The sequence below is a fragment of the Thunnus thynnus genome, chromosome 1 (genome assembly GCF_963924715.1).
Source record: "Thunnus thynnus chromosome 1, fThuThy2.1, whole genome shotgun sequence".
Lineage (NCBI taxonomy): Eukaryota > Metazoa > Chordata > Actinopteri > Scombriformes > Scombridae > Thunnus > Thunnus thynnus.
In genome coordinates this window covers 18,120,966-18,143,973 of record NC_089517.1, presented here as the reverse complement: position 1 = coordinate 18,143,973, position 23,008 = coordinate 18,120,966, and the positions used below count along the sequence as shown (strand labels likewise).

Sequence of the window (23,008 nt, the reverse complement as noted above, 5' to 3'; positions counted from 1 at the left end):
CTGACCTCTCTAAATAGGACACATGTCTATCAAGCATATATGAATTAACCATCCCCAAGAGGCTTCACCTCCTGAGCTGAGCAGCATGTGACCTCTCCCAATCCATTTTACTGCGGCACTCTGTGGCAATCAGGCTTGAATTATTAAAGTGAGCAGTGAGCAATGATCAATTCATTGCAGCCCTTGCTCGCAGACTGCCCGGCCGTACTTCAGCAGAAATGACATTGAGAACACTTGAGTATGCTTCCAGACAATGCACATAAATGTGAAATATGTCAGACCCAATATGTCAATAATCATAACTATACAGGGTGAGGCCATGTCCAGGCTAATCCTACAGGAATGCTGTTAGATGACTGTGGGGTAAGCAGGTTTCAGCGCTGTGATTCCTTACAAATGCTTTCTTAAGAGAAAGAGCGGGAGAAGTTGAGGGACTGACAAGAGGCTGATGTGCAGCATGCTGAGTGGTGCTGGGCATCACCAACCTTATGTGCATCACCTTATGTGATGTTTGTAAGAAATATTCTGTGCATATTTTGTGAACATATCTTAAAGAAACACGATGGAAGATATGTCGGCCTCGTAGAGGGTATGGGCCAAAAAAGGCTCAGATTCAAAGGCAAGATGCAGACATAACCCCCTCTTATCTACACAAATTAGAGAGGGTAAAACAAAAGCAAAGAAGTTGAAAGAGAGAGAAAGATTGCAGGGTAGTATGCAACTCAAGGAACCTGGAAGTAGGAGGAGGGCAAGAAAAAAAAATCCAATCAAAACTTCGTGAGGAGGAGATGAGGAGCCAAGATAAACCAGTACTCAGAGCCCCCAAAACTGCAATCTCCCCTTAAGCCGGAGAGTGGCAGCTGGCAGAACAGCTGGTGAATAGGATTAATGTCAGAAGAATGAAATAAAACTCAACATATGTCCGAGCCTGAGGTGTTGGGACTGTGCGTGATTGTGCCCCCGATGGATGCCATGTGTGCAGCTGGAAGGAACTGCTGTGCTGCTCCGCTCTCTACCCCACAAGGTCACTTTTAAGAACTAGGACCATTAAATGCTTGGACAGCAAAATTAACTTTTCGTTCCCTTTCCTCTCTTTTCCTTTGCTTCAAAGTCCCTATTCAGGCAGCAGAGGGAGTCTATTGAATGACTATCAATACAATTCACTCCAAAATTCATCAGGGAAACAAACAATTTACTACCTTAAATTAAGGAATACTTCTAAAAACCAGACAAGGTCAAAGACAAGTGGAGTTTTTATTAAAACAGAGAAAGATAAAACACAAACAGTATATTTAATTTATCAGTCCTGTGTTTTATTCTGCACAATTGTTTGTGTTTTAATAATGATCAGCCTAATAAAGGCTCTAATAAAGCACATCACCTTAAAAACATCTCAAGTGTAACATTGGTTAATTAAATTTTAAACCCGATAACAATGGAGCAAAAAGCAAAACAGAAAGGTAATAAGAGAAAAAAGTAATAAAGACACAGACTTTAAGTGTGTGTTCATGTGTGCGCGTGTGCATGTGTGAGCATATGTGTTTTTGGTTTACTAGAAAGAATCCGGTGTAATGTTCTTCTTCACAAGTGCTGATCAGGGGATCAGCACTTGTGCAGATGAACAGGAGAAATATGTGGACTTGATTTCAATTTATAATTTTCATTTGATACCGGTAATTATTAGGGTCCACACACTGTAATAAATTATTATAATTTAACACAAAAATTAAATTACTGGGTACCTTGCATTGGAGAGATTTTTTTGGATACCCTGCAATTTTACTGTCAGATATAAACTTGCCTGCTAATCAATGCTCGAAAACATTCACATTTATTCATCTATGTTAAATTAATAGATGTGTGAAGAAAACGTGGAGTACTGTGATCATGGCTGTTCAGTGTGATTTAGTAAATTAATGGGTGTCTGACTCTACAAGGACAAAAAGAGACTAATAGGATTCACATGAATGCATTACAATTTGCAGTGAAGCCAAGTGTCTGGTAAAGACACCAAAACTTTATTTCATCATAAATGCTGGACGACTGCGATGCGCTTCAGAGATTGAACCATAAGATATTAAAAAAAGCACAAATTACAAGAATAAGCTGGGCAATACACCGTACTTTGTGTAATAGCTATATATACTATAAATGTGTTGAATTTCGCTATAGTGTGTGTGTGAGAATATCCTCCAACTGTACAGTATATTCTAATTTCAGTTTAAGTAATGACAATTTTCGAAACAGTGAGAGCGTTATTAATTTCTACTTCAGTTTTTACTACTGCGGTTTGGCATTCTCTTTTTCAAATAGTAATTAAACTTGTTTATTGAATCTCATGGCTGACTTTGTTTACTAAGATGCCAGAGTTCAGGATGCCCACACACTGTTTACTGGACTGAGAGACCAAAGGTCACTATTTTTAGAATAGAAAACAAATGCATGAGATGCATGCAACAAAAAGCTCTTAATATTCAAAAGTTTCCCTTATACATCTTTTGTGGTCTTTTGTGACTTTGTGTTCTCCAAGAACTGACATTTTTAAAACTTGACCAGCAATATTACTGAGCAAATAGAAAGGTGAAAATGTTTGTATTCAATCTCCAGACCATTTTAGTCACCACAAACACTACTATTCTCGTGTCACTGGAGAAAGAAATGATGAAGTAACCATAGCACTTCTAAAGGTTAAGCATTCCAACTCTTAGAAAGTCCCCATTCATTTCCCCACAGCTAAGTGTCTCAATGTGCTGTTGTTCAAGTTGGTTCAGCAACAATAGAAGCTGTATTTTTTTCAGTTGGCCCATTCCATTTCTATGGGATACAGAGCCATATGGACTGAGACCTGCTGGGCAAAGATGGAGAAATTTGCTTCTCATGAGTGACTGAGCTCATTGGTCCAGCTCACAACGGGGAAGCTGACAACAGGCTTACAGTATCGGCTTTGTCGAGCAGAGTGCCACCCACCCAGAAAAAAAATGACAAAGAAGGAAAGAGGAGGATGAAGTGTTTAGTGAAAGGTGTGAAGAAAGTAAAGTGATTGTGTCAAGTCTAACGATCCAATTTTCTATTTCAAATATTATGCTAAGTGGGACAAGAATAACAAAAGGGCGGCTCCAACAATAATAATTAATCCTAATCCCCCTAGTCATAATGTCAGCTCATCGTTTGAACTTCATGATGTGCAATTGACAATGTGACATTAAAGCGTATTAACCACTCAACTCGATGCAGACTTTAAAAATTATACTGGGGGTACTTCCAAAGAGAGATGACGTTCGTCAAATAATTATAATCATTGGCACTCGGGCTTTGCGGAGCAATAAAACACATTTTTATTCGTGTCTTCTGACATCCTCATCTCATCTCCTGGCACATGTAATGTTATTGAACAAGGATAAAGAAAAAGCATTGAGTGGGAGGAAACATCTGTTTCATCACTACTGATTAAATAGTCTCTTTGTTCAAGAAGCAACCCATCAAAGTTTGGTGTAAGACATCCATGCTTGCTGTTAGGAAAAAACAATGCAAATATGTTAATAGGCTGCATCTACACTAGTTGTCATGTTTGTTTGTGTCAAGGCGGATCTCTTAGCTGGATGGCTGACGTACCTCTGACTTACAGAACAAGCCTGCAATGTGCTCTGAAATCATTAGCAGGCCACAGAGGCTGTCTGTGCCCAGGGTGCGAGTTACACTCACACTATTTTGATCCTTGGTCAGATGACACCAGCTCTTTTGTCAAGTTATGTGTGGAGAATGCTTGGGAGCTGAATGCCACAGCTAGGACAGTGATACTGAGCTGGCACACAAGTCCCCCAGTGTAACCCTACTGCAAGCATTCACACACAAACACACACACACACACAGCAGGACACATGTGCCCTCCCTCTGCCCCCCATCCCATTGTGGAATAGCCCATTCTCCCCATTTCTGACCGCCTCAGCCCCTCCTCCTCCTCTTCCTCCTCCACCGTACTGACTGCATGAAGTTTGCCTGTTTCTGTCTCTGTTCATGCTCCTTTCAACTGCAAAACCAGACTGCTATTTCCTAAATCTAGGCTTCATGGCCCAATGATAAATATAGTAGCATTAATGGCCTCTGCCTTCTTATGTGTCAGCGTTTCACCATCTCTGTACCCCTCCAAATGCTGCGGTGTCACATAAAACAGTCAGGCCATTACAAACTGCTGCTGATTTAATCACCCAGTCACCTACATAGAGCAAAGAGGCAAATCTATTGTTTTTTTCTAAAAAAAACAATCATTTTACAATTACTTTAAATTGCTACTGCACAACCAGTGATATAATTTACTCCATTTCTATGCTGTTCATTTTAAATGCAGTTGACGAGACATACCTACAACCAGTGTGTGTGTGGGTGTGTGAGTATGTAAAGACAAACAAGCCTCTGTGCAACGCTGGCTGTGATTTGTCTCTAAGAGACACCCGTTTCCTCCTATCAAGGGGTTCCTGTGCAGTCAGTAAGCCAGGATCACAATGGGAGTTTTGTGCTGCATGGGTGCAGGGGGACACGCTCAACAGCTGAAACCGGGGAAGATGGCCCCTGGAATGCTCCACAGCAGTTGCTACTGTTGACTAATCGGAATATGAGAACTGGGGAAGGTGATCTTGAATGCAAAGAATGGCACATTGAAGAAGCAGCTGCTTGTTTTGTCATCTGAATGACCAAGACAGCAGAAAGGGTTCCCATTTTGAAAGGGGCAACAAAATCTATATCTTAGCTAGTGTAAATTGAAACCTGTGTCAGCCTCCATCGTCCTATGGGGACGTGCCTGTGTTATGTGAGGGCTGTGTTTTGGAACAGATAGTAAATACATAATTCACCAGTGGATCAGGCACTCCGTGCTCTCTATTGCCCACATACAGACACTCCGTTTAGCCCTGGGCTCTGATCTCAGTCTGGCAGACGAGCAACTTTGTCACTGGAGAGTGAGATGGGGAGGGAGACAAAAATCATAGGGAGGGAAAATGTTGATCTGGATCAGGTAAGGGTGACAAGATGGTAGGGGCAAATATGGAAAAAGGGAAAGAAAAAGAGAGGTGACAAAAAGGAAAAGAGGAAAGGCAAAACTGGAGAAGAGGATGGGAAAGTGAGATTAGGGAGGAGTGAGGGGCAGGGTATCTTTTTTGTGAAAGTTCACATGTCAGGCTGGCAGGCTGCCTGCGGCATACAGCCGAAAAATCTATTTAACGTCTGCTTCACAGGGTGACAAGAGGGTTGATTGGCAGAGAGCAGAGAGCCGCTTTTGATCATGTGTCCTAACAAGCGATTCCAGCTCATGTCTCTTCAGCCTGAACAGATCTACATTACCTATTCAAACAAAAGTGACAGACCAGAGCACTGCTCCGCTGGGCTGGTGCACCACGCCACAGGCCAAGAGAGAACACACACACACACATACACTCACACACACACACACACACACGGGAAGGGCCCCCACTGACACATACAGTATATGCAAGCATGCACACACACACACACACACACAAAACTATATCGACTATTTGATCAAATAGATTACTTGCATCAAGATAAGTAGCTTGCCGAAATCTTGTTGACAGAATAAACAACAGATTATTAAAGGAGGTAGGAACACAGCTCACAGGAGAGATGCTGGTGTGTGACTGATGTTTGGCCAGTGTGTGTGTGTCCTGCCAGGAGGGTCCCGGCCTGTCCAGTAGGACGCTGCACTCAGAGGAAGCGTATAGATCTATGTGGCTGAAGGATGCCTCAAAATCTGCAACCAAGGCAACTGGATTTCCAGCCCTCATTGCATATGCATAGAGTCAGAGGCTCTTGCTCAGATCATTATAACAAAGATTCCTATTAATTAGGTGGGATAAAGCAGAACCAGATGACATGGCAGCTGTGATGAGAGGAGAGGGGAGAAGGGAGGGAACTAAAAGAGGAGGGAGAAAGTGCATCAGTCTGTTTGGGGGGAGGGAAGGGGTATATTTTAAAATATAATGTAAATACAGGCCGCATCATGCCAAATATATACCTTTAGAAAACCCTTTAAAATCTTTTTTCTCACTATATTTAAAATAAATGAATTTCCAAAAATAAATCTGTCAGTGCTATCAAGCACCTGCAAACAATTTCCAGTGAGCCTGTGTGTAGAGGCAGCAGGGGCTGTGACACTGATGGGGGACAGTGTTACAACAGAGTCAAGAGTTCATCAGTGCTAATCAGACCACAGGCTTAGAGCTGATCCTATTCTCTTCCAAAGCTTTCACCCATCCCTGAATCTCATTACATGGCTTGTTGTAATAGAGGATAATGACCTGGGGCCATGCACACAATGCTGATCAATCCCCCACACTCAACCTACTACACAGTCATTATACAGTGATAATACACAACCTTACCAAGGGGATTACACTTACAAATAGAGGAGAGGTGATAAAGGCAGAGGAAGAGAGAGGCCTAAGTGGTAACACAGAAACAGATACAGTACACACATACAACCTTATGCCTGAATACAATTAGCTCACTGTGGCACACCATGTTGTGCTGTTTTATGTCACAAGTATGGGTTAGGTTACTTGCTGCTGCAGTAGGGGAATTCTTCTTCGCAGTAGCTGTTAAATATTCTTCTACCTGAGATTAAAAAGGGGGTTGCTGTTAGGCTGAATGGTGGTATGGCTCCCCTTTGCTAAGCTAATTAGCCATGACACCGTCAAAGGGCTCCAGGTGTTGAGTATTCTGCTTGAGCACCTACTGTATCCACTCTGACTGAGCTTAAAAAGCTATAGTCTTGAGAAAGAGTATTCTCTTTTTTGTTTGTTTTTGGTTTTTATATATTTCTCTGTCTGTCCAATTGCTTCTCTTTCTAAAATTGAAAATGGGAACAGGTGTGGTTACTGGCATTTATAGATTATAGCCATAGATTATAAGTGAAAACTCTACACTGTCAATTTAACAGCTGAGCCTCGCACCCTCAGACCACATCTGTTCACAGGCTGCATGACCCTGGACCACATGCAGCCCTGTTTTCTCAATAGTTCCCTGGGAACTGAGTGCATAGAGTATTGTGATTCTGGATGCCGTAGCTGATGTAGTCAGTGATGGTAGGTTGAGAAAGGTTGACTTCACCAATAAGAAACCTTAACACTGAGAGGAAAACAGATTTTTCTAAGCTCAGAAATTCTCGCAAATATATAATTGGATTAAAATCATATAATGCATTTCTTTTACATTTCACTGTATGTACATGACTCTCATTTAGACAGTGTACTTTACTCACCACACTAAAAAAGAATAAATGACACTGCCTCTGTCTCAGCATACCACTTAATAACACAAAGACAACATAACTGCATCCAATTCCATGCTGGTTGTACTGGGAGGGACTCAACAAGTAGACACCAAGCCCACAGGAAAATCCCTAAAAGCTAAGACAGGAAGCTAAAACCCCGTCCTTGTCTTGGGGACGATCATAAAGACTCAACACACAAAGTATTTCTGTGTTGACTTGCATGGTATTGATTCATACTTTAGTGCATTATATAAAACTGTTCTAATTGCATGTGAATCAAATCAAGGTCACCTTGGGTTTTTATAATGGTGGCTATTTTTCTTTTTCCTCTAATACTTTATACTGACATTTTTAACTCTTGACAAGTGCTGTCTGGAGACTTATCCATAAATAATGCATTTACAATACCTAGTAAATAAACATGGGGCACAATCGTTAGCCCTGCTGGCAACTGGGCCTAATAGAGCTTTTACAGCAAAGGTGACTATTCAGCTAAATGCAGTGCTCGCTGCTGGGAGGACATTTTCATTCATTAGCACAGTCACAAGCACTTAAAGCACTTTAAGGACCAGAAATGGAGAGGAAGGGTGGAAGGATAGAGAGGGTGAAAGGGTATAAATATATAGAGACAGAGAGATGGAGGAGCAATACCTACAATACTGAGCACCACCTCTATTGTTATAATGTTTATAAGCCATCATGGTTCATGACTGAAACTGGCCAAGAATCCATTCTTTGAATGGCAGTATTACTATTTATTGATACATTTGCTCAGGTTTTGTCGCTATTGGCTTAAAGGATCAATTCACCTAAAACATCAAAGAACATATTTTTGCACATACACCTAATGATTCCTCACTATTTACATGCTGCAGTTTTAATTTATTTGCTGAAGAGGTGAAATATCTGTCACAACTCCAATTCAAAGGATTCAAAGGAATTTAATTTAATTGTGGTGCTCACAGCATTATATAATTAAAATTAATATAAAACTCTACAGTAGGAAGCACAGGAACATATTAAAAACAGTCCAAAACATTTGGACTTATACCTTGTCCGGGAAGCTTTTCAACCCAGGTTCAAGCAGCGTTTAACATCACTGTAAGTGGGGTTTCGCGTTCCATATATGAGCAATGTACTGTGTAAAAAGTGTTCCACACACCATTTGTTTTCCCTCCTCTCTTGAGGTCAGCGCTTGTATCCTCAGTCTACGATGACAATGAACTATCTTGACCAGACGAGGAAGCCCAGAAAAGAATGGTAGCAGATGGTGAAGAGTCTCTGAGGACCTTGGTGATCCCGATCAGGCAGACACCAAAGCAGCAGAATTAGACACAACAGTTGTCATGCTTAGATAAGCGATATATTTAGCTCATCTGTTGCTTGTGCCACATTAGCGGCATCATTAAGACAACAAATGGCTTCTCCAACCTTCTTGTGTGTTCTTTAATAGATTAATCCTACCCTTTTCAATTTTCAACTGTGTCTCTCTCCATAAACAAAGATATAAGATTACGATTTCTCAAAGGTTTCTGCAAGGTTTTCTTCTCTCTGTCTAAGAGTCCCTCTCCCTCCATTTTACAGTAATCATTGATCATCATCACTGAAGCTTCCTCAAGTGCTCTCAAGAGCAGAATATCTCTCCATTCCTGCAGCTTGGGGACAGCATTCTGAACTTTGTGAGCCTCTTGTCTTCTGCTGTGTTCCCTGCTCAGAAACTAATTTCCTCCAACAAGGGAGTTTATTTTGGTGGCGATGATACACAGTGCATGAGGCAGACCAAGTCTCTATTATTAACAGGAGATTAAAACAGCTGTATGGCACTCTAAAGCACCCTCTTTCCTCCCTGCGCTAACATACGGTCCTGGATTACAAGCTGCACTTGACCATTTAAATTACTGCAACAACCAGCCTTCACCAGCTGGGGCTCATTACCATAACGCCCGCCGTCACTACATAGAGCACTGACAATTTTGCTGTGAAAATCAACCTCACAAGAAACTGGACACATATGAAATATAAGTGTATGTTAGGGTATGTGGCGCTATGTGTGTTCCTTTGCATCCTGGTATCAGTTACATATTTTAGGCCACTGCTGTGGTCAAGAAGATATGTGGCCAGACTATTGCAAATTACTCTACTGCATGTCCTGGAAACTGGAGCACTCAGAGGGAAGCCGGGCAAAACATATCAACTCCAATTTTATTTTGTTCTGTCATGTTTCTTGCAAAATTAACAATATCAGTGGTCATGCAATAGTGAAAAAATATATTGATTAGAGTATAAATAGTTAAATGTCACACAGAACCATTAATTAGCTTAAAGAGTGAAAATCACTTATGTAAACCAGCATGTTTCATGTGTTTAAGATTTTAAATATATCTTAGTTGGTCATTTTTATGTATTTCAATAACCCAAATGTTTCAGTTCCCCAAATAATCTCCACTTTGTAGGTGTTGAGATGAAAAAAGGCTGATTGTTCTTTCTTTTATTATATAAATGACACCACAAATAATATGGGGCTAAATGATTATCCTGTGAGAGGCCTGTGATGCTCTGATACAAAGATCACCAAATGAACACTTAAAAAAGAAGTGGCAAATTATTTTTAGGCTAACAGAGGTCTAATTTATTCGTCTGATGAAGTGCTTAAGCTAAGAGCTCCCCAGACACTAAATGAGACACATGCATTCCCAAGGGGGTTTAACATTTGATTGGATGTAGTTATATTACTACAGCCCTAATTAAGAAGGGGGATGTGTTTCAGCAGCTCTTTCAAATATTTGTTTTTCCGACTCTTGATAGACTGCAGGCTGTGGGAGGGAGAGCCGAGCAGGGTGAAATGGGGTGCAGACATGACATAGACCTAACAGTCTTATCACAGAAAAGGATTTTTTTCTCTGCATGTAACTGTTGGAAAATGAAAAACTTAAAATGTCCAGGGTGTGTTGAGTAAGATAAAATTAATCAGGCACATGAAACAGGTAAAATCTGTGAGTAGGGCTGAGGTTGTTTGTGAGGAACACACTGCGCTGAGTGAAAAGTGTTCTGTGTAGCAAAAGAAAGAGGTAATGTTCCTGGCATTAAGTCAGCACTATGAGTTTTATAGTCAAAGAGTTTGCCTTGGCACGGGAAGAAGACCACACTTATGCTGAGGTGCGCTGCCACACAGTCTTTGTCACATTGGAAGAGGTTCAGAACAAACTGGAAACACTGTAACGTCAGTATTCCCATCTTGTGTGTGCGCCCGTATGTGTGTATGAGAGAGAGATACAAGAGAAAAGAGGTGGACAGTCAGGAAGTTTGAAATTATAAAAAGAAAGAGGGAAAATTTAGGAAGATCCGGCCCACTTAGGAGGAAAAAGGTATTCATACTGTACGCCCATCCCCCCCACCAAACATACACACAGGGACAGGGGAGTCATACCGTCTTGCTCTGTCTTTGTCATCTCCTCCAGCTTCTTCTGCTTCAGCGTGTCCACTACGTCTGCCAGGCTTCCTTTGCGGCGCTCAGGAGTTCCAAACGCTGATCCGCTCAGCAGGTCACTTCGCTCCCGGGCCCCCTCCTCAGGCTTGTGCGGGGAAGTGGAATTGTTCCGGAAGGAGTAGAGGGAACATACTTTATTGCTGTCAGATTCCTGTAAGACAAACAAAAGTTGGGAGGGGGTGACAACAAGAGATGGGATTTGTATTAAATAATGAGTGCATTTCTATGTTCTGTCAGGACTCCATTGAGCTTTTTGACAGTTTTTCATTCAAATGCAGTGATTGCTAGGTTTTTGCAGCTCAGGGTGATTTGGCCATATCAAATGGCTCCTCTCTGGCTTTTATACGACAGTGTTCTGTATCTTTGACAGAGCTAGCTGCACTGGTAAATGAGATTTGACAAGTGAAAATTTGAGATGAAATGATGAGGTATACTTTCACAGGGCATATCCATAATGTGCTCAGGCTTTACTTTTCATCTGCAGAGACTACACAGAGAAACCTCCCAACTGTAATTTCTCAAATTGCTTTTGAGTGTGCATTTGTGTTAGGGTGACTGCTGTGTAATTTGTTCATTTTCTAGTGGAGACCTATTCTCAGCTGAGTGCCTTGAGCCATCGTAAATCTGTGTCCTGTCTCAAGCTGTTGTTGTTTTTCAGTCCCACCTGTGTATGGTTTAGTATTTAACTAAGGGTCCTGTCTCTGGCTGAGTGCTCCCTGTGCACAAACAGAGACATGAAGGAAATGGGGAGAAGAATGGGAGAAAGCTTGAGGGGAGAGACAAGGAGAGAATACTCTGCACATGGGAGTGTATAGTCAGCACACAGGCCATGGCTGAGGGTTGCGTCTGACAGAAGGTGGTGTTAATTATGGTTTGTGGAGTCTGAGAAAGCAGAAGGTAGCTAAGCAGCCAGGAGTTGCAGCCTTTAACTGGGGAACAGTTAGCTCTGATTTAAACATTGGCCCACATAGTGAAGAGAATAAACATGACACACATGTGTATCCAACACATACTGCATGCCTATCGTGGAAAAACGAGCTTTAATCAACAGCAGTGTGATAACAGAGTGTAATATGGAGTTAAATGATAAAACCGTGTCTCTATCTTGCTCCAGAGAGCCACACAATTCTAAATAAAAAGTCAGGAATGCAGTAAACTGGGCAGGAATGTTGACAGTGCCAATTTCTCATCCCTGTGTGGCATGTCGAGCCACAGGCAGAGTTGCAGTGGTGTGTAGGGTGGTCTGGTACCAAGCGCCAGGGTGGCACGACCGACCGGCCTACTCTGCACCTCCCAACCCTGTGTTGGATGATTATGCAGTGTGGCAGAGACAGTGGAGAGTGCTTGAGGGGAGTGGAGCAGTGCTGGGTTAATCAGCTGGCACGGGTTCAGGGCACAGCCCACACAGACGCATGGCACAGCAGTGGAGTCAGGTAATCAGCAAAGGCAACACTCTCATTCCTTTCACCTTATGCCTTCCTTTTTTCCTCTCTGTATCTCTCCCTGTCGTCCTCCATTTTACCTTTCCTCTCTTTTCTCTTTTGTTCATTTTGCCTTTTACTTCCTTCCTGTCATTCATTTCCTTGAACTTATTTCTCTCAAGTAACTTCTAAACATGATGAATCCAAGCGTACGCATTTACTCTGTCTAATGACACAGGATCAAGGCTGGGGAGGCTATAACATAGAGATGTTTTAACATTCAACCTTTGACATCTAGAATAGCCATCATCCATCCATTCATGATGTGATGTGCTCAAATCAAACACCTTTAACTGTTTTCAGACCTGTATAACCCTTTCATTTTTCTTGATTACTTTGAAGACCACTAGCTTTGTTTACCTGAATAAAAGATCTGGCTTTAAAGGTCACATTTTGACATATACTTTCATACTTACATCAAATCTGGTACATTAAACTAATCAATCACAACACTTTTATTAAAAAAAAAAGGAAAAACCATATTGCAACATGAAACAACCTCTGTGGAACATACTCTCATCTATTCAATTAAGTTTTTACAATGTGCAACTTGCCAAAAACTAAAAATTACAAATACATTCAACAAATATGGCGCTTTTATATTATTTTTTTTAAAATTTTGATTTACCCTCTCAAGGGTCTCAACCTTATCATCTAAAACTGATATGACTTTGACATTTTGTTGCCATTTTTCTTTGGCACTTTGTAAGCACAATTTTTCAGACAAATAATTATTAGTAGTATTTAGTTTATTAAATATTATCTATAGATATTTATAAACTTTTCTATATTTTTTGCTCCACATCATAAAACCTGCTAAAATCTTGTTACTGACATCCCATCGTCAGCCACAGATGAAGGCGACACCTGAGCAACCTTTGCCTGTCAATTACCTTAAGAGTCAGCACACACACCCCAACATCTTGAGGAGCAGTCTGCTACAGAAGCTATTAGTGTGTGTGTGTGTTTGTGTGTATTGTGCTGCAATGCTGAGGTTTGAGGGTCTCTGTGGCCAACTGCATAGCTACTTCAGAGGCCCTCTGGGTCTCTTTACCATAGACCCGTCTGTCACAGACAACCACCTGCCTCACATGTCTATAGCCCACAAGTGCCTGTGCTCTTCTTCGCTCCGCTCACATCAAAGCAGCGCCACACTTAGAATGTACAGCATCTGGGGTCTGGCTGCAGATGTAGCTTATACCCAACAACAAAAACAACACACGTCTACCAAGGAGAAGACATGTTTCTTTAATGGGAACAAGAATGCAAGCTAAAGGGAAGCAGAAAAGGCTAAGCTCCCTTCCAGCGGTCATGATGCTGTTGGGATTTTATGTGCCATTACCATTATTCAAGAAAGAGTTAGAGGTCCTCTATTTAACCTAATAATAGCTGATGGTTTAGTGTTTGGCAGAGCAGCCTATGGGAAGACCCCAGAATCCCAGAGGTTTCACAGCATTAGGGAACCATGGGGCTGGAGCTGGGGATAGAATACCAGCTTGAGCTTCTTTGTACAAGCCAGGGACAATGAGTGCCTGCTGAGCCTGGATCCTCAGTACCCAGGAGAGGACAGTAAGACTGTAGGGCACACTTGATTGAAATTGTTCTGCTTTACCATATTTTCTTTAAAAAAGAGGTTTTACTTTGTCATTTGCGCTTCTCATCTGTAACTATTCAAACAGCTTTCTTTTATTCCATTCAACACACAGATTAAAACTGCACAATTTTGGCAAAGTTTAGAAAACTTTATTTGGTATCGCTCTAGGTTACAGCCGGCAACGTATTCCCCCATTTGGGTATGGGTAGTTATTCAGTGTTTTTGAATGTATGTATGGGTGCATGTCTCACCATACGCTGTTGGGCTGACACCAGGCTGTCCCAGTCACTCTCTGGCACACTGCTTAGCGGCTGCATTTCATCGGGGTGGGCTTTTCCATGGAGCAGGCTGTGCAGCGGCAGCTGTGGTGTGCAATGGGCCTCGGCACTCTCCTCTTTCTCCCAAGACAAGTGCTCCTGGCTTATGGCGTCATCTCCATCAACCACAGAGGCAAAAGGAGACGTGGCTTGCTTGGAAGACATGACTCTGCTGTGGAGCAAGAAAAGGAGATAGAGTCAGAAAAAAGAAAGGATATGTCACTAGGATCACCATCAACAATACACGTCAATGAAAACCTTGTTTCCTTGAGCATTTCATGAACCAATAGCGGTTATGTTCAAGTGATTGTACACGGATGTAACAGGATTATAAGTGGTGCACCTGCGTGGAGAGGTGAGCAGAGAATGCTTAACATACTGAGCGCCCCACCTGCCTGTCACCCGTAGCTGCTCACGTCTGAGGGCTCTGGAGCAGGCCATGGGGTCCCTAATCCTTTGTTTAATGCAGATGGATGGCTTGATCTAGGGCTGGAACCGTGCCTGCATGGGGCCTGGCCCAAACCCCATGACAGTTACTCAGGCAGTAGGTCAGCTAGGCAGTGGGACTACCAACCAGAAAAAAGTAAAAAACTCACTAACAAGTTAATTCCTGGTACTCCTGGTAAAATATTGTTTTTTTTCATTTTATTCCCAATAAAAAGGAATATCTCCTTTATCTTTCATGTTCATTTAATTTGATTTTGTCCTTCAGGCATCTCATCATTTTCCTTGTGTTAGCTGATTTCACTCCAAAGCAGTCAAACAAAAAAACAGCCTCGTCCGCTTTTGTTTCTACTCATCAAATTAGGAAATTATTAACATTTTGGTGTGACAATGTTCCCCCAGGCCAACAAATCCTACTTAAACAGCTTACAAATCAAAAGCTAACAGTGGAGGACTTAATTCACAAATCTGTCACATCCTTTCATGAATATTACAGTGAAGAGTGCACTTGACATATCAGGTGCAAAGGAAACTCATGTTAATTCCAATTTTTCAATTGAATTTTTTTTTCTTCTTTTTACAACCCAACTTTTTATGGTGCAGAATTTATACAACTAATTCCGCTTTTTCTCACAATTAATGAGGCCGCACTCATGCTGTGCCCTACAATGAATGAAATTAAACACTGTGCCAGCAAATGTAATTATGCATTTGGTATTAAATTAAAAAGGGGATAATATGGCCTTCCTACCGATGTGAAGTGGAGAGAAGGAGCTAGAGCATTTTTAACTTCTAATCCGCTTTTCCCTGAGCTGTTGTTCTGCTTATTTTTCTCATCTACAGGACATTGACCATTAAAACTAGAATTTGTTTACTAAGGGCTAAATCTTCTCTAGAGCATGATGTGTTTATGTCTGTGTGTGTGCGTGTGAGAAAAAGAGGGTGTGAAGGTATGGGTGTGTGTGTTCCTATGTGATAAAATGCTTAGGGTATTTCTTGTAGTACATTTCATCACTGATCTCCATCTGCCCCATTCTCCTGTTCTATCCACAGGGGTCAGTGTGACAGCACTTTAGTTCCACCCTCAGCTTGCCTGGGGGGTTTCAAGAGGGGGGGGGGGGGGGTTCTCAAGGTTGAGGCAGTCTACGGTGTGATGGTGTCCTTGCACTTTCCGCTGAGAGTCAGGCACCAAAAGATAGGCAAAAATAGGTTCTGTTTGAGAAAGGATTTAATGAACAATGTCTTTTTGTGTCTAATAATTATTGGTCCCATTTGAGAGTCTGTTGTCAAATTAAGTGTATTGTCCATTTACACACAATGTTAAACTGTTATTGTCTGTGGATATTCAAGGGAAGGAATGTTTGTGTGTATAGCAACTTAAAAACACCTAAGAGGTTAAGCAACATTTAAAAGACAAGAAGAACAATTAAATTATTTTTTAAGAATCATAAAACTGAATAAGAGTGATAGACAAAATAATAAAATAAAAGAACCAGTACAGATGTAATTCCATAAGAAATAGCAGATGTCTAGTCTTGATTTAAAGGGGTTTTGAATTGGAGCAGATCTCACATCTCTCAGACATTTATTCCACATATGAATTTTAGAGAAACTAACTCAAAACAGTAAGCAGGTCAACCCCAGAGGACCTGAGAGGAATCATAACACATAAGCCAATCAGAGATGATTCTGTGTATTATTATTCAGAAATGTGCACTAGTCTTGAGTCTCTACGCAAAATACCATACTCTCTCTCTCTCTCTCTGTTTCTCTCTCTCTCTCTCTCTCTCTCTCTCTCTCTCTCTCTCTCTCTCCTCTCCCTCTCATTCACTCACACACACATTCACACACTGGCACATAGTCACAGATCAGCCTTAGCAGTGAAGGGGGACCTAAACAATGGTGGCCTAAGTTAATCTCATGTGTCTCAGCAGCTGTGCAAACAAACCCAGTAAATCAGGTAGATGGCAGAGTGTGTCTGCCTGCCTGTCTGTCAGTCCTTCTGTCTTTTTTTTTGCCTGTGTGTCTGCATGTGTTGCTGGCTGTGTCTTTAGTGGGACTCAGCCCTCAATTTTAATCAGCCATTAAATTGTTTCCTGTAATTATAACAAATAGAAAGTGATCTCAAAATTGAGTAATGTTAATTTCAAAATCAAAAGTCAGTGCAAAGTTCAGAGCATGCATGTTATGGTAAGTAGAGGGGGCAGTGGTGGGGTTCGGGGGTTTGAAGGGGGAGGCGTGCGTGCGTGTAGTGGGAGGGGGTCGAGCACGTAGATTCTGACGTATTTTTTATTCATTGCACCCAAAAAGAGAGCCTGGAGCGCAACAAGCACCTCGTCCTCAATGGAGTGTGTGAGTGAAACAAAGCACTGCTTTTGTATTACACAGTAAATCAAGTGGTATTATTTTACCACTAAAATATTCAGTCTCTCAGGCACTTTTACTTTGGTCTCCAGCCATCAGTCAAACTGCTGAGGCATGAGCAAGAGAAGGGGATAGAGAGAGAGAAAAAGAGAGAGCGATGGAGACTCCATCCTCCTGTAACATGTGTCTACAGCAATCTTGTTAAAGAATGCAACAGATCTGCGGCAGGCTCCATAACAGTATTTGTCAGCAGGAGTTAATAATTTATTAGCAGTGCTGGGAGGGCTGCGCTCAGGCAGCTAAAGAGTGCAGAGAACCCCCTCTGCCCCACCCCCCACCTCTGACAAGCACTATACAATACTACCTCATATTATTGAAAGGGAAAAGGGGAAGTGCGGCAGTATTTCTCTGAAAATATCTGAGGGCAACCATATGGTATTTTATTTCTCATATTCGGAGCGAGGATCACACAGCGTTGAGATCTAAAGGGGTTTGTGTGCAATAGATCAGCATAGACACAACAAAGACATTTGATGAGAAGCAAAATAAGGAGCAGAATTCAGTTGAATATGGGTACTGGCGATGCATGTAGAATTTGATCATATTTTCTGATAGAATAACAGTGTTTACAGGCTTGGCCTCCGTGCTTGCAAAATAAAATCAGCAAAACAGCCCTGTCTCTACATTCTTAACTACAGTGTATTCTGCTGCTGTTGAATTTACTTTACTCACATTAATAATTGAATCAGTTTCTCTGGAAAATAAGCCCAAAATGAGGTTTTACATATTAAACAGTGAAAATATGGTGAACTGAAGAGGTAGCTCATAAATCCTTTGACAGGCTGCCCTCCCTCATGCTTGATTACACAATAACAATGGACAACTAACTAACCAAAGTAATCAATAAGTGCATGAAATTTTGCCTTCCTGCCTACTTTCTCCAAGACAAAGCCCCAGTGACTTTGAAGACCGGGGCAGAGAGACGAGGGAGGGTCAGTTAGAAAAGAGAACTGCTCTATATATAGCTGACAATATTGCGCACATTTGAAGGATTAGGACTTAAGTTCTCCAGCCGTGGGCTCATATAGCCTGGAATGCTTTGAGTCATGAATTGTTCCCTGCGATAATGTTTCATCACGGTGCAAAACAACCTCTGCTTAATTGGTGAGCATTAGAGGAGTGTTGTGCACTGCTCATCTTAGGGGTCTTGTGACTGCAGGGGCCATGTGTCCTCGGCTATCCCATTTCCTCTTTCATCGTAAAAGGGTTCGACTGACTTTCACCCGCTGTATCTGCTCTGTCACACTGTTTACCTTTTATAGACAATGGTGATAAGTAACTCCACACCAGATCCCCCCACCACCACCACCACCCCAACCCGCCCACTTGCCCACTTGTCTGTCTCACTACTACGTCTTGCACTTTCACGTTTTGATCACAAGTCCCAACGGGAAAATATTACACCCCCTTGCTTCACATGTTATCAGCAGACAAAAGGATAGAAAATCTAATTAATTATTGAAAACAAGAAGACCTTTTTATTTAAAAAAAAAAAAAATGGGATAGGAAAGCAGGCGATGACAAATAACAGGATTAAACTTTCCCTGTGTGACAGTGTGTGCTCATGCAGAGATACAGGCACATGAGAAGGCTCACATTCAAGCAAACAGACAAACTATGTGTACAAATGAATTTAAATGAATTCATGTAAAGAAATATGAAATACAATACTAAATAATTTAAATAAAGTTATGTCCAAGTGTTTACAAAGGCAGTCTATCTTTAGGCATGAAAAATCAACAGTTGGCATATATTCACAGCACTTGAGGTGTCTATATGACTGCATGAGATCATCTAATAGAGCAATTAACAAATGTGCTATAACCCTATATTGTACTGTATGAGCCAATATGTTAGTATGTGCACAAAACCAACCACTTATAAATAATGAAAAATATCATAGGGACTTTTATTGTGATTTGGTTTGATTAAATACATTCCCAAACAATGACAATAAATGAGAATAAATAAGAGTAGTGATCTTTTAAAGTATGGCAGAGGAAGATAAATAAAATAGCAAAATAGTTTGGGGTCTTTAAACTTTGTGTGTGTGTATGTGTGTGTGTGTGTGCACGCGTGAGAAAGCGAAAGTCAGAGAGAGAGAGAAAATCATCTGTGTTTCCCTTCAGGGGTTCCTCCTATTCTAACAGGTGTCGTGGTAGGGTTCCTCTGGGTTCTTCACCTGCCATAATGAGATATTACTACCTGACAGCTCCCAGCTGGAGGAGCATTGACACGGAATCCACCGTTTAGCACAATTAAATTATCACCCTCCATTGTGATTGCGCCATGCTGTGCAGCAGCCAGGTTTCTGGATACATAATCAACTCGTAATACGGGCTGTATACCACACACACTTACTCTCTTTTTCAAGCGCACACACACACACACACACACATGTTTTTATATTGTATAATTCCTGTAGGTTTAAAAACAGATAATTCAGAAAAAGGGGAGTGCAGGAACTTTTATTTTTACACATTAGTTTGAGCCAGAGATACACAAATTGATTTCCATCTCTTACACCTCAGCCAACAACGTAATTAAAGATAATGATATTAAAATATAGTAAATGGTTGGGAAAATACAGATTTTCCAACAAGATAACCTACTGTACAGTGACTGGAGAGTTGTCTAAATGAATTTGTTTAAATTGTTCCTCCATTATTGTTGACCTTCCCCTGCAAAAAGTCAACTCAATTACAGCGGCACTTCATCCTCACTTCACACTCTCTCCTGATGCCTTCTCTATTAGAAACTGCCACAGTTACCACAGCTAAAATCCACACTCATATGATATCCACCCAGAGCAAATTAAGCAAGCCACCTGAAGTGCACACTTTACATACTGAGCAGAGCATTGATAATTACTTTGCAGGGTAAATTATTTGCAATAATATGCTGCTAGAGGAACTGCCTTGTATCTCACTTTAAACACTTGTGCAGCTGCCATGACAGCATGGTTGGTGTCCTTGCCCCCCACGCAAGGCAAAGGCAGATGCAGGTGTGAGAGTGCTTAAGTGTCCCTGTCTGACTACTCAGGAAGGGTCGATGAGCACTCACACACTGATTCCCTCGTTGCCCCCTCCTCCTCTACCTCTTCCCCTGTGCAATTGGCCCCTTTCCTGATCCCAGGACACAAGCTAGCACTGGATGGCATAACAGCCTCTCAGTTCCCCAGGACACACACAAGTTCACTCATGCGTATGCTTTCACAAATAAAGGATGGTCGTCCAAAAAAATTCACTACTGGCCTTTTTATGGACCTGCATCATTCTTCAACAGATATTATCCACTAGAAGAGGAGCACAGCGGATGTTGTGAGTCTAACACGCACATCAAAAGACAGTAACAGCTCTTCCAGGACAGCAGTGTCCTTAACCAGCCAAAATGTTTTCCTGCCTGAGAGAAAAAAAGTCTAAGACAAGAAAAGCTACTTGTTGTTCTACCCCAATTTCTTTTTTTTTCCTTTCTCTTTTTCTCTGGTCCTGCTGGGGGATGGAGTTCCCAAAAAGGCTTCTGTTGCTGCTGCTGTACTTAAGCAAACCTCACAGTGAGTCAAGCCATCAACCAACACAACCCTATTTGCTGAGCAACAGTGGAGCTTTGTGGCTTGCCTCATAGTTGACAGTAAGTTATGAGCCCTTTGTGAGCGGGAGAAGGAAAACAGAGATCGGAATTTGGCAGGAACATAATAATACAGAATTCTCCTGTTCATGGAACCTGAAATTTTCATGGCAACAATCGCGCATTGTTGAAGGAAAGAAAAGCAACAGTGACAGATGAAATATAGAGTGGGGCCCCCTTTTTGTAAAACAGTAAACAAAGCACTATTCAAGCCAGGTCCATTCTGTCATTTATAAAGATAACTTCTTCTGTGCACTGGAGAGTTTGCAGCAAATGGCTGCACTTCAACAAATCAAGTGTAACATCTCTCACAGTTGCCAGAAAAGTGAGTTGAGGAGCAAGCTGGGGGGTTCCAAACAGAAGTGAGGGGACGCATCCCAAGTTACCAAAGAGATACACAATAAGTCTATAGGGAGCATAGAAATCTCAATAGAGAAGGAAATCAAAAAAAAAAAAAGAAAGTAGGCCCTTTGAGAAAAAAAACAAACCACAAACGTAGAGTTTTGGCCAAATAATCAAGGACAATAGCTAATTTTGAAGAAGAAATTTTGCAGGGAGTAAGAAAAATCATTGGTGAGCGTGAATGGCTTATGAGAGGAGGGGGGTTATTGTACTGTATGGCAGGGGAACTATGGGCCTCAGTCTTTGGTTTTGCCATCATGAGGTCATCATTGGCAACTTTAGTGCCCAGCAAAACTGGGTTTGGTATAACTGCCGTTGGTTTGGACATCTGGAATGTCGACACACAGTGGCCCACTTTCTCTGTCACTATCCTTGTTCCTTTTTCCTTTTATTTTCTAATGTAGAAGGCTTCAAGTTCTGGTCACCAAATTGGCAAATTTGCAATGGCTACAGAAAAGAAAAGCAGTTTTGTTCCCTTTCATTCTCATCTCATAAATGGATTTCTGTCGCAAGGGGAAAAAATGAGTAAATTACCTTCAACACTGTTGTAATTAAGCTGCTCTATTCTTATTCTACGGGCTGGAAGGACAACAGCTCATTAGCTACAGTTGGACCCACCTCTAATTCTTTAGTTTCTTTTTTTTTTCCTTTCTGATATTCTTTTTCTCTTTCTGAATAAATTAATGGTATTCATTGAGCACTCTCACACAAGGGGAGGCACACAAATGTGTCTCCCCTTGTGACAACTGGACTTCTTTGCCCTCTTTGTCTTTGGACCCTTGTGTGTTTTTTAAGGACTGTGAGAAGAAGGGCTGGGATAGAATTGGGGAAGGGAGAGAGTAGCCACGTTTCATGTGACACGTCAATTGGAAAATCAAAACAGGGGTAGTTCATTTGCTCCACCCAGATGAGGCCATCTAGCAGTGGAGCCATGATGAATAGGGTTCAGGCAAGCCACACCTCAAAGATTTATGATTAAGGCTTATTATGTTGGGAAACTGACATTGATTGCTGATTTAAACCACTGAAACCAATTAATTTGCCAGTGCTGAATAGAAAGCATGGTCAACAGTGTGTGTCATTCTGACAGGTTGGACAGGAAGAAGCAGAGCAAAAGTGAAGGACTAAATGAATGGCTGGCACCCAGCTCTGTTTGGAGGTGGTTAAAAGTTACCACAAGTGATTGACAGCTGATACAAAAAAAGAGAGCGACTGGAGAAAAATGAGATCTGAAGAGCAAAACCAGAAACCCCAGCCACTGATCTGAGTAATTGCCCCAAAATTTGGTTCACAGAAGACATGTACAAGGTGCTGTTTTAGCAATGCTAAGATGGTTCCATTCATGGGCTGGCACTGAGAAAACCTGAGTAAATGAATGTGAAACATAGCCCTAATAAAATCAGAGAGCTGACAGACATGGTTGAACAGAAAAATGTGCTGTATTTCCACTCCAAGGAAGCGGGCACTGTAGTGGATTAGACGCTGACTGAAACACAAAATGCCTCAGCAGTCTGCTGCTAACCATGTGTCTGACCACTTATACTGTGCTTCAACTCTTTTCTGCATTTGTCCAGAGCGTTGCATAAAAAGACGCAGCAGCCACAACTGATATACCTACCCACTGAATTACCCAAGTAAACTTTGTGCTGTGTTCACAGCAAATGCCACATTACGCTCAGTTGCATGTTATTTTTTCTGTGGTTGTCGGAGGGGGGAAGGGGGGGTGGTGGTGGGGGGGCTTGTGTTTACTAATACCTTTTCGTCTTTATTCTACTCCTGGCTCGCTCGGAAGAAACATGCATCATGACAGTGCTTCAAAATTAAATCATTAACTAAATTGCTTTCTTAAAAAGCCACAAGTGTGCGGCAGGATTTGTGTGTGTGTTTGGCTGTGGGCCATGGGCCTCTGGTTCCCAGGCAGCCTCTGCCCCGGCTCTGTTGTGGTTCCCT

General features: G+C 41.6%; 1 protein-coding gene across 9 annotated transcripts in view; it reads right to left on the bottom strand.

Moving 5' to 3' along the window:
- Nucleotides 1-23,008, bottom strand: part of sox6 (SRY-box transcription factor 6) — a 140,559-nt gene that overhangs the window by 77,730 nt on the left and 39,821 nt on the right. For 8 of the 9 annotated variants that reach the window (XM_067588168.1, XM_067588213.1, XM_067588186.1 and 5 more), the window contains 2 exons: nt 14,096-14,333; nt 10,710-10,920 (listed from right to left, as the gene is read on the bottom strand). In XM_067588168.1, the coding sequence (XP_067444269.1) occupies nt 10,710-10,920; nt 14,096-14,333 (449 nt within the window). The remainder of the gene's footprint in view (nt 1-10,709; nt 10,921-14,095; nt 14,334-23,008) is intronic. The other variant, XM_067588206.1, reaches the window with a different exon arrangement.